The sequence below is a fragment of the Pan paniscus genome, chromosome 8, assembly GCF_029289425.2.
Source record: "Pan paniscus chromosome 8, NHGRI_mPanPan1-v2.0_pri, whole genome shotgun sequence".
In the NCBI taxonomy this organism is placed as follows: Eukaryota; Metazoa; Chordata; class Mammalia; order Primates; family Hominidae; genus Pan; species Pan paniscus.
In genome coordinates, this window is record NC_073257.2 from 142,024,597 (window position 1) to 142,036,894 (window position 12,298).

General features: G+C 46.6%; 1 protein-coding gene across 6 annotated transcripts in view; it reads left to right on the plus strand.

The window, feature by feature from the left end:
• Positions 1-862: 862 nt before the first annotated feature.
• The window catches only part of GLRX3 (glutaredoxin 3), a 108,572-nt gene continuing 97,136 nt past the window's right edge, over positions 863-12,298 (plus strand). For 3 of the 6 annotated variants that reach the window (XM_055093487.2, XM_063607589.1, XM_055093488.2), the window contains exons 1-2: positions 3,341-3,486; positions 12,183-12,291. In XM_055093487.2, coding sequence (XP_054949462.1) covers positions 3,395-3,486; positions 12,183-12,291 — 201 coding nt within the window. In that variant the 5' untranslated portion in view covers positions 3,341-3,394. Of the gene's footprint in view, positions 3,487-12,179; positions 12,292-12,298 lie in introns of those variants that run through there. The other 3 variants (XM_003816270.6, XM_055093486.2, XM_055093489.2) reach the window with 3 other exon arrangements.

The window sequence follows — 12,298 nt, forward strand, 5'->3', positions numbered from 1 at the left end:
CCTGTAGTCCCAGCTACTCAGGAGGCTGAGGCAGGAGAATGGCATGAACCCGGGAGGCGGAGCTTGCAGTGAGCTCAGATCGCGCTACTGCACTCCAGTCTGGGTGACAGAGCAAGACTCCGTCTCAAAAAATAAAAAATAAAAATAAAAAATAAAAGAAAAATCAGCATTTATAAAACAGCCACATTTGAGGGGTGATTACTGCTTTTTTTTTGAAAAGGATTCACTATAGCACATTTCCTCTGTGCAATACAATTTCATTATTTTTTAAATGTCAAAAGCAGTCTATGCTATTAGAAAACAAGCAAATGACACAAAGAAGTGTGTAAGTCAAAGTGAAGGGCCTCCCTTTAGCTCTCCTCTGTTTCTGCTCTCTGGAGGCAAGCTCTGATAATAATTTGGGGAGCATCCTTCTGGAGACCCTTTTCTATGAGCCATTCACTGATATAGTTATATGTTTTATTTACATTCAATTCTACTTAAAAATGATAATCACAGGCCGGGCGCAGTGGCTCACACCTGCAATCCCAGCACTTTGGGAAGCCGACGCGGGCGGATCACCTGAGGTCAGGAGTTCGAGACCAGCCTGACCAACATGGAGAAACCCCGTCTCTACTAAAAATACAAAATTAGGCGGGCGTGGTGGCACACACCTGTAATCCCAGCTACTTGGGAGGCTGAGGCAGGAGAATCGCTTGAACCCGGGAGGCGGAGGTTGCGGTGAGCCGACATCACGCCATTGCACTCCAGCCTGGCCAACAGGAGCAAAACTCCATCTCAAAGAAAAGAAAAGAAAAAAAGTGATAACCAGAATGTGTATCTTGTTTTATGACATGGTATCTTTTTCTTTTTTTTTGACATGGTGTCTTTTTTCCCTCCTATTGCATTCTTTTCATAGTAAACTTTAAAGTCTTATTTACATGGTTTTTAACTAAACTTTTTAGTTTAAAACAACTGTAGATTCACATGCAGTTGTGAGAAATAATACAGATCCTGTGTACACTTTCTTCCGATGACAACACCTTGCAAAACTGTAATGTTGATATTTATAAACAATCGACTGATCTTTTTCAGATTTTCCCAGTTTTACTTGTACTCGTGCGCGCGTGCATGTGTGTGTGTGTGTGTGCGTCGTTTGTTTTTGTTTTTGAGACAGGGTCTTGCTCTGTCGCCCAGGTTAGTGGGCAGTAGCAGTGGCAGGATCATGGCTCACTGCAGCCTCCAACTCCCAGGCTCAAGTGATCTTCTCACCTCAGCCTCTCACCTACCTGGGCCCACAAGTGTAAGCCACCATGCCTGACTCATATATATATATATATATTTTTTTTTTTGTGGAGACCGGGTCTTCCTATGTTGCCCCGCTGGTCTCCAACTCCTCGGCTCAAGTGATCCTCCTGCCTGGGGTTTCCAAATTGTTGGGATTACAGGTGTGAGTCAGAGCACCCAGCCAAGTTCTATACAATTTTATCATGTTTAGTTTGTGTTCCCACCACCACAGGCAAGATACAAAATGGTTCCTCATCATTCTCCTGTTGCATTTTAAATAACACAATTTACCGTGTTCAATACCATGTATTTCTCCAGGTGAGGTATACATGTGACAGGCTCCAAAAGGCTTTTAATCACCACAGTAGTGCTGCCCAAGAAAATTCAAGGGCCATGAATGAAAGTTGCCTATGAAATTAGACACTTCTCAGGAGCCAAAGGTAAAAGAGGCCAATTTAAATAATATATTTCAGAAAACCGAATATATCCAAATATCCTCATTTCAACATGTAATCAATATAAAAAGTATGAATGATATGCTACTTTTCTCGTACGAAGTCTTTGCAATCCAGTGAGCCCAGTCGTCTGGCAGCTGTTAGCATTGACTGAGTACCTCCTATGTGTCTGACTCTGATCCAGGCACTGAGACACAGACCAGCTCCTGCCCTTTAAGAACACAGGCCAATGGAGGACAAGCACAGTTCTACAACATGAGACAGGCCACGGTAGAAGCAAGCAAAGGAGGCCTGGGGAACACCTGGCTAGTAGGGAAGGCTCTGTGGGGGCTTGGCCTCAAAGCCCAGGGACAGCAGGGGGACCAGTCAGAAGGAGCCCCAAGTGTCTGGGTGGGAGCGATGGTGTTCCCTGAGATGGGAACCAAGAGGAGAGGCACTTTGGAGGGAAGGCCCAGTGTGGTTTGGGGATATCCAATAAAAGATGGCCCCTCCTCAAAGTTAGTGGATGCTAGGCTCTGGGATGCAGGGGAGGGTTCTGGGCTTGCTATTGAGGTTTCCCTGGAGGTTGATGTCACTGGGGGCATGGAGATTACTCAGGCCAGAAGGTGTGTGGGAAGCATGGGGCGTGGGGTACAGAGTACACCACATGGAGAGCCAACATCAGGGGGATTCCCAAGGGAGAAAGACAAGCCAGGGATCATCCAAGGAGGCAAGACGGGAGGAGTGCAGGGATCTGTGGACCCACCCAGCCCCTTCTGTTCTGAGGTTACAATGGGTGATGGCTCTGTGGGGCTGCAATGAGTGGTGGCACGCGCGGAGGGCCAGGGGAGGAGGGACATGCTGTGGGCTCCGGGTTCAGGTCCCAGGACTGAATTGGAAGCACCCTGTCTGTGTTGAAGTTCAAGATCTACCACTTCTATTCCCAGACCTCCCAGTTCTTCCTCACCTTTATGCAATTTCATTTTTGATAATTTCAGCTTCCTAAATGTACACATCTGACTTCACTTTCCCTCACATGTCTCACCCCCACCCCTCCACCGGCCCCTTCTATTACAGACCCAGGAGACACAGGAAGTGCAAGGAAGGTCTGGAGCCCCAAAAGCCAGGAGCCTCAGGAGTCAGGTGTCCTGACAGCCAGGAACCCTGACACCCAGGAGCCCTGGCACCCAGGAACCCCGACACCCAGGAGCCCCTACTATAGCCAGGAACCCTAACACCCAGGAGCCCCTACAGCCAGGAACCCCGACACCCAGGGATCCCGACAGCCAGGAGCCATTACGGCCAGGAGCCCCGACAGCCAGGGACCTGACGGCCAGAATCCACTACATCCAGAAGCCCTTATAACCGGGAACCTCCATAGCCAGGAGCCCCTACAGCCAGGAGCCCCTTCAGCCAGGGAGCCCCTACAGCCAGGAGCCCCGACAGCCAGGAACCATAACAGCCATGAACCCCAGGAGCCAGGAGGCCCGCAGCGGAGTGCCCAGACTTGGCAGGGTCAGAGCCCCCCAGCGGGATCCAGAGCCCGCCGCCGAGGGCCCTTCTGGGATTTCTCAGGCTCGGCAGCCTCAGCGCAGGCAGGGGCGGGGCTTTCCCTCGCGCAGCCGCTCAGCTCCCCGCGGCCCCGCCCACATCCGGCCGCCGGCACTGGATTGCTTCTGTCTGGCGGCGGCAGCATGGCGGCGGGGGCGGCTGAGGCAGCTGTAGTGGCCGTGGAGGAGGTCGGCTCAGCCGGGCAGTTTGAGGAACTGCTGCGCCTCAAAGCCAAGTAAGCGGGGCGGCGAGCGGTAGGAGTGAGGAGCCGGAGCGGGAGCGGCCGCGAGACCGGGCCGGTGTGGGGCGGCGGGTGGCCCAGCCTGGCTTCTTGGTGCCCGGCTCCCTTCGGCCTCGGGGGACCGGGCCCGGCGCCACCCGTAGACTCCCCCGAGCCTCCGCGTGAGTGGCCCGAGCCGCGGGTTCCCCGCCCCGGAACAGCGAGCAGGGCGCGAGGCTCGCCTGGAAGCCCCGGCCCCAGCCCTGGCTCCGACCCCGACGGCTGTCCAAGCCCGGGGGACGCGACCTTCCCGGCCTCTGGCCTGGGCGGCCCCGCCGCGGGACGGAGGCGGTGGTGACTCGGCCGTGCCGCAGTGGCGGGGCCGGGGACGGGGCGGCGCCGAGACCCCGGCCCTCCGCGCCACGGAGCGGGACCCACGGCTGCGGGCTCCACCTTTCCTGTGCCCGCCGGGAGGGAGCGGCAGGCTCGGCGTCGGCCCATTGCTCTTCAGCCTCCCTTCAGGAACGCCCCTGTCGCAGGAAGAGCGGCTAGGGAAGGCCCCGTTGCATTAGCTAGGCCTGGCTGCCTTTTGAAGTCAGCCTTTAAAGTTTGTTGGACAGCAGGTAGCCTCAGTCTTCAGACTTAACCTGTTGCCGGAGACAGAGATTTCCTGTTCCATGAACTGGTGCAGTGAGAGTCTGTTCAGATTTGGCGCCGGTGTCCAGGTCTTCAATCCCTGGGAACACTACAAAAGGAGATCCATAGGAATGCATAGAAAACGTTTTCTGGGTGGACTAGAAGCTCTGAACTGCAAGCATGCTTACGAGTAAATGCTTACTAGCGTGCGTGCCTGCAGGGAAAGGTCTGCGCGTGGACTCTCCGTGATAATACCACCTCACATTGTAGACTACTCCAAGGACTGAGTTGTTCTCTTAGTTGTATTATTAGCGGTTGTTATGGGAACTCTTATGTCGGATTGCCTGGGATCCAGTCCCACCGCAGCCACTCAGTAGCCATGTAACCCCTGGGCACGTTTCATGCCCAAGCCTCAGTTTCCCAACGGTGACATAGATTAGCACCTGTTAGTACCTCAGGGTTGTTGTGAGGGTTAAATGAGATGACGTATGTAAAATACAAATAATACAATGCCTAGTATGCAGGAAGCACTCAGTAGATGTTGGCCCTTAGTATTTCAGTAGGAAGTGGAATGGTTCATGGAATTCACAGGCAAAAAGCTTTGTTTTGTTTTGTTTTTGAGACAGGGTCTGGCTCTGTCACCCAGGCTGCAGTGTAGTGGAGCGATCACGGCTCCCTGCAGCCTCCGCCTCCCAGGCTCAAGTGATCCACCCACCTCATCCTCCCGAGTAGCTGGGACCACAGGTGCTCACCACCACGCCCGTCTAATTTTTATTTTTTTTTATAGAGACGAGGTCTCGCCATGTTGCCCAGCCTCGTCTTGACCTTCTGGACTCGAGCGATCTGCCCTCCTCAGCCTCCCAAAGGGTTGGGATTACAGGTGTGAGCTACCACGTCCGGCCAGAAATGCTTATTGATCTAAATTTTGTTTTGTTTGTTTTCGAGACAGGCTGTTGCTCTGTTGCCCAGGCTGAGTGCAGTGGCGTGATCTCGGCTCACTGCAGCCTCTACCTCCTGGGTTCAAGCGATCCTCCCACCTCAGCCTCCTGAGTATCTGGGACTACACGTGCGGTCCACCACGCTGGGCTAATTTGTGTATTTTTCGTAGAGGCAGGGTTTCCTCATGTTGCCCAGGCTGGTCTCTGGAACTCCTGAGCTCAAGTGATTCGCCTGCCTCGGCCTTGTAAAGTATCGGGATTACAGGCTTGAGCCCCCGTGACCTGCCCTGTTGATCTAAATTGAGTGAAATTTTGCTGACTGAATTTGAATTAGAGGCAAGTAGTACTCTGATTTTGCAATGGAGAGTGCAGGTGAGATGGGGTGTTGCCTTTGGAAATGGGGAGGGGTGCGAGTTACTGACTAATGGTTAGAAATGCTTTATGGGGGTGATGAAATTAAAGTGTTATTTAAACAGCTCTTTAGGCATTTCAGGTTTACCTGGGAAATTGTTACGGAAAAAAGCGGGGGTTGGGGAGGGACATGTGACATTTACTCACTGATGGAAGCTGGGCTCTGACTCATCCAGTACAGATCAGCACAATCACAGGAGTCACCAGAAGTGGCCTTTTGAAATGAGCAGGTCTTGTGTGGACCTGCCCTAAGTAAACGTTTTGAATTTACCATCACCTGAAAAGACTGTTTTGTCTGTTTTACATGTTTGTTTTAAATGCTTCATGTTTTAAAAAGTCCTTAAACTATCAAAATGAATAAAAGTGTTTTTTTTTTTTTTTTTTTTTTGGGGGAGACAGAGTCTCTCTCTGTTGCCCAGGCTGGAGTGGAGTGCAGTGACACAATCTTGGCTCACTGCAACCTCCGCCTCACGGGTTCAAATGATTCTCCTGCCTCAGCCTTCTGAGTAGGTGGGATTACAGGTGCCCACCACCACGCCTGGCTAATTTTTGCATTTTTAGTAGAGATGAGTTTCACCATGTTGGCCAGGCTGGTCTTGAACTCCTGACCTTAGGTGATGGGCCCGCTTCCCAGCGTGCTGGGATTACAGGCATGAGCCACTGCGCCCTGCCAAAATGGATAAAAGTTTAAATGTAAGTACCATTTGGATGTATCCTTGCCACTGGCCTGTACTTGAAATGACCCAGGAAACAATGTACACTTTCCTTAGTGACTAGTTTAAACGGACACATGATAAATGATGTGTGGCATCTGGGGAAGGAGCAAATTTCTGCAGCTTTTTTGGTGAAGATGGAGACATTTAAGAATAGTAGGCCGGGCGCGGTGGCTCACGCCTGTAATCCTGGCACTTTGGGAGGCCGAGGTGGGTGGATCACAAGGTCAGGAGATCGAGACCATCCTGGCTAACACGGTGAAACCCCGTCTTTACTAAAGAAAATACAAAAAATTAGCCAGGCATGGTGGCAGGTGCCTGTAGTCCCAGTTACTCGGGAAGCTGAGGCAGGCGAATGGCGTGAACCTGGGAGGCGGAGCTTGCAGTGAGCCAAGATCGTGCCACTGCACTCCAGCCTGGACGACAGACCGAGACTCCATCTCAAAAAAAAAAAAAAAAAAAAAAAAAAAAGAATATTATGGTGGCTTACACCAGCAAACCCAGCACTTTGGGAGGATGGCTTGAGGCCAGGAGTTTGAGAGTAGCTTGAACAACATAGAACCCATCTCTACAAAAAATAAAAAAAGTAGCCAGGCATGGTGATGCATGCCTGTAGTCCCCAGCTACTCAGGAGGCTGAGGTGGGAGGATTGTTTGAGCCCAGGAGTTCCAAGCTGCGGTGAGCTATGATCCTGCCACTGTACTCCAGCCTGGGTGACAGAGTGAGACCCTGTCTCAAAAAACAAAAAGTGCCCGAATTTTAGTACTTGTGTTGATGTAATAATTTTAAATCTACTTTCCAAATCATCGCTTCTCCAATTTTAAAATTTGACATGAATTGAAATTTTTTTCTTTTAAGTAGTTGAATCAGATATTTACATAAGTTGCTGAAATCTCAGCTGGTTTGTACAATGGGGTTATTAATATCCATTTGCAGAGTAAGCAGGTTTAGTATATGATATGTTTAATAAGCAGTAGCTGGTATTATCTGCAGATGAATGTAGTAGCAGAATACTATAATAATTGAAAAACAACTATTTGCTGATGAAGAGCTTAAGTTTATTACATTGTCTAAAGTTACATTAGTCAGGATTTGAATGTGGTTTTTGTCTGATGGTTTTTCTCCAACAATGCTCCAGGCATATGGGGCTATCCATTAAGATGGAAAGAATACTGTAACATGTAATCCAAAAGGGGATAACGTTTATATTTGTTTCAGATATAGTATGTCCTTATAATATTGGACATTATGTGCTTAATTGAGAAATGGAAGGTAAGCATTAAATAGGAGAATATTGTGGATAATTTCAACTAACAATATCATGTTTTAATGTTACAATATCATGTTTTAATGTTTTCAAATGTTTTATATTTTTGTTTCATCTTCTCAACATCCCAGAGTGTTGGTTATTGCTATTTTACAGATGTGGAAGTTAAATTACTCTTCAAAGCCATGTTGGTAATAATGAAGCTGAAATGAATTCAGTTTCTATGGCATACTTTCTTCTTTTCTTTTTTACTTATTTGGGCTCCTACTGTTATAAAGTTTGGTAACCTACTTTAATTTTTGAAAAATGTAGTTATATTAGTATTTTCCTGTGGCGTTGAAAGTTCTTTGAAAATTTGATTTGTAATGGCTTTATGTTTTCTTATGACCATTTAAAAACTATTATTGAGCATCAGAAATTTTTCTGATTTGCTACATAAAGTAGTGGGAAAATATCCATGTACAGAAAATCTTTGTCTCTTAATTACTTCCTTAGGATTGATACTTATGTGTAAGAAATTTCTGAAAGGTCCCAATTTAATTTTCACCAGCAGGACATGAAAGTACTTCTCGTCATCCTTTTTATCATTGAATATTATGATTTAAACAGTCCTTTTGTTGGCTGGGCACGGTGGCTCATGACTGTAATCCCAGCACTTTGAGAGGCGAATGCAGGCAGATTGATTGCTTGAGCCCAGGAGTTTGAGACCAGCCTGGGCATTGGCCAAAGCCCAACTTTACAAAGAACAAAATATGCCTGTAGTCTGGGAGGCTGAGGTGGGAGGATCACCTGAGCCCAGGAAGTCGAGGCTGCACTTGCCTTGCACTCCAGACTGGGCATTAGAGTAAGACCCTGTCTCAAAAAAAGAAAAAAAAAATTTTTTTTTTTGGTCAATTTGGTGGAAAATGGTATCCCAGCTTTAAAAAGAAATTGAAGTATTACATACAGTAACAATGCACAGATCTTAATCATCAGATGTGGTGAATTTTCACAATTGTATACACACTGATAACCACCATTCACAGGAAGAATATAGAACCCAGGAAGTTTTCCATCCCCTTTAGCCCAACTACTGATTTCTTACTGTCACTGTAGATGAGTTTTCCCTGCTCTTGGACTTTGTGTGAGTAGAATCATACAGTTCTTTGTCTGTGGCATCTTTTGCTCACATATTTTCAAGCTTCATTTGTGTCATTGCTTATGTCTGTAGTTGGTTCCTTTTTACTGCTAAGTTACATTCTGTTGTATGAATGTCTATCACTTTCTCCTGTTGGCGGACATTTGGCTAATTTCCAGTTTTGATTTATTATGTATAGGGCTGCTGTGAGCATTCTTGCATGAGGCCTCTGTGAACCTCTGTTTTGTTCTTGCCATCCTTAGGCAATGGACAAAAAAGCTTCCCTGGATCCTCTTCATTGCTGGAGGCTATGGTGGGCAGAGGCTCCTGAGGGAGGGTTTTGAGGGGTCAGGCCTGTGTTCTAGTTTTAGGGCCAGAATTCAGTTCCAGGGCCCCAGACAACTGCAAGGAAGACTGAAAAACGTAATCTAGCTGAATGCACAGGAGGAAGATGAAACAGTGCTTGATTGAAACAGCACAGTCTCTGCCGTGGACCTGAGGCCCCACCTACTCAACCATTGAAGCTGCTGAGTTGTGCTGGATGCAAATTAACACCCGGTGACTAGGGGCTCCTACAATGTGTCCTTCCCTGCCTTAGGTGGGTCTTCATTTGGAGCTTCCTGCTTTCCTTGTGTGCCTGTGGACACTCTCCCTTCATCAGTCCTACCAGTGGTCTTGCCCTCTGTTTTCCTATGCTTTGATAAATGACCTTGCTTCCCACCTGAGAGAAAACAGGATTTCAGGTAGCATCTCCCCAAGCCCTCCTTCCACTCTCACCTCTCCCAACACTTACCATTTATTTGTAGCCTTACCCATTCTTAATTCCTTGGCTCCTGACTCAGAGGAGACTGCCTTCTTCTTCTTCAAGGTAAGCTCTTCTCTGCTCTGGATTTCCCCTCTCCTGCCTCTTCGGAGTCCTTGCATCCTCAGCTGTCTTGTGTCTACGGCCCTTCCCTCTCCATTTGCACTATCCCCTAGTAAAATAAACATATAAGGATTTTCTTGTATTAAAAAGGCCCATCCCTTGATTTTGTCTTTTCCTCTGCCTGTACAGATCTCTTAGAGTACATCTCTGCTTCCTCATCTTCACTTCAGTCCTCAGTGGACTGCAGTCTGACCTGTGCTTCTGCTATTCCATTGAAGGTACTCTCTCTGTTAGTTGCCCTTTCCTGCTGCATTGGATGATTGTCACTCCCTCTTGACACTCTTCTCTTGACTTCTATGTGATCCTTTAATCTTCCAGTACCGCCTAGGACCCCTTCTCTGCTATACTACATAAGTTCCTTCTCCTCCATCTGTCCTAACTTAATGTTGATAAGCCCCCTGAGGCGCTGACCTCGGGTCTCCTCTGTGTCCCTCTGTAACCCTTTGCAGTGTGGTGCTGGCACTGTTCCTTTCTTGATTCCCAAATCTGTATATCAAGTGCAGACTTCTTCCCTGAGCTCTAGACATCATACTAACAACCCATTAAACTTCCTTTCCTCAGGTTGGCAGCTTCTGCACTATGATTTGAGGCATAGTGCCACCACTAGCCATCAGTCTCTAAGCCAGAACTTGGAGCCAGCTGTAGACTGCCTTATCTGTCACCAAATCCTGCCCCTTCTACCTTCGAAATCCTCATGCTGCTCTTTGCTTCTCCTTTCCTGACACTTTATTGTAGGCTTATTCTCTTCTCGCTGGTATTATTTGATCAGTTTTTACAGTTTGTTATTCCTTTCCTTACCCATAGGTTAGTTGTCCTTGGTTCTTTTTGCCATGGAACATATTTCTGTTCGTGATTTTTCAGATTTTTTTGGGAGGTGGTATTATATTTGAACAGAATTCCATAAAACTGAAGGATTTTTTAGTTGGATATGACCATAGATATCTTTGCCAAGATAATTTTGTATGAAAACTAACTAAAATAGATACTGAGTTATTAATATATTCTGTGTGTTCATACTATAAATGTTTAGAATTTTTTTTTTTTTAAATGGGTCTTGCTCTGTTGCCCACACTGGAGTGTAGTGGTATGATCATGGCTCACTACAGCCTCGACCCCCTGGGCTCAAGTAATCCTTCCACCTTAGTCTGCCAAAATGCTGAGTACAGGCATGAGCTACCTTGCCTGGCCTAGAAAAATCTTTTTTTTTTTTTGAGGCAGAGTCTTGCTCTGCCGTCCAGGCTGCAGTGCAGTGGTGTGATCTCAGCTCACTGTAACCTCTGCCTTCTGGGTTCAAACAATTCTTCTGCCTCAGCCTCCTGAGTAGCTGGGATTACAGGCATGCACCAACACACCCGGCTAATTTTTTGTACTTTTAGTAGAGATGGGATTTCACCATGTTAGCCAGGCTGGTCTCGAACTGCCGACCTCAAGTGATCTGCCTGCCTCGGCCTCCCAAAGTGCTGGGATTACAGGTGTGAGCCACTGCTCTGGGTCTAGAAAAATCTTTTGTAGCATAATATTAAAAAGTATAAAAGAATGTCTTTGTGAAAAGCAGTTCTATTCTTTTCCTCGTTTTGCACTGGCATGCCTTCATTTTCAACACTTACTGCTGTTTCTATGGTCACGGTTATGTCTCTCCATCACTATACCACATTTAAAAAGTAAATAATGATATTATTAGTAATGTGTCTACAACCATTTTTCACAAACATTGTGCCATTAATACAGAAATTCAGTTTCCACTTTGCCCAGGGATCTGAAAATATGGTTGATTTGCCTGGCTTTTTTTTTTTTTTTTTTTCGTTTACTTTAAGTTCTGGGATACATATGCAGAACGTGCAGGTTTCTTACATAGGTATGCATGTGCCATGGTGGTTTGCTGCACCTATCAACCCATCATCTAGGTTTTAAGCCCTGCATGCATTAGGTATTTGTCCTAATGCTTTCTCTCCCCTTGCCGCCCACCCCCTGACAGGCCCTGGTATGTGATGTTCCCCTCCCTGTGTCCATGTGGTTTCATTGTTCACCTCCCACTTATGAATGAGAACATGCAGTGTTTGTTTTTCTGTTCCTGTGTTAGTTTACTGAGAATGGTGGCTTCCAGCTTCATCCATGTCCCTGCAAAGGACATGAACTCATTCCTTTTTATGACTGCATAGTATTCCATGGTATATATGTGCCACATTTCCTTTATCCAGTCTGTCATTGACAGGCATTTGGGTTGGTTCCAAGTCTTTGATATTGTAAATAGTGCTGCAATAACATAATGTGTGCATGTGTCTTTATAGTAGAATGATTTATAATCTTTTGGGTATATACCCAGTAATGGGATTGCTGGGTCAAATGGTGTTTCTGGTTCTAGATCCTTGAGGAATTGCCACACTGTCTTCCACAATGGTTGAACTAATTTACACTCCCACCAACAGTGATTTACATGACTTTTAATTGAGGTGGATGAATATTCGGATCTACTTCAAATGGGCTTCACTTGAAATATGATTGACTTGAAAATTTATCTGAGTCTCAAGACCTTGCAGAGTGCTTTTATGTTCCAGTGTTGTATACAACAAAATTCTAGCAATATGAAAAACTTCAGACGGTTCTTTTAAAGCTTTCTTTTTTTTCTTTTTGGTAATTTATATCAGTATTTGTTTATTTCCAAAATTGGTATAATTTTAAATAAATGCATTTAATTGATTTACAGGTCCCTTCTTGTGGTCCATTTCTGGGCACCATGGGCTCCACAGTGTGCACAGATGAACGAAGTTATGGCAGAGTTAGCTAAAGAACTCCCTCAAGTTTCATTTGTGAAGGTATTTA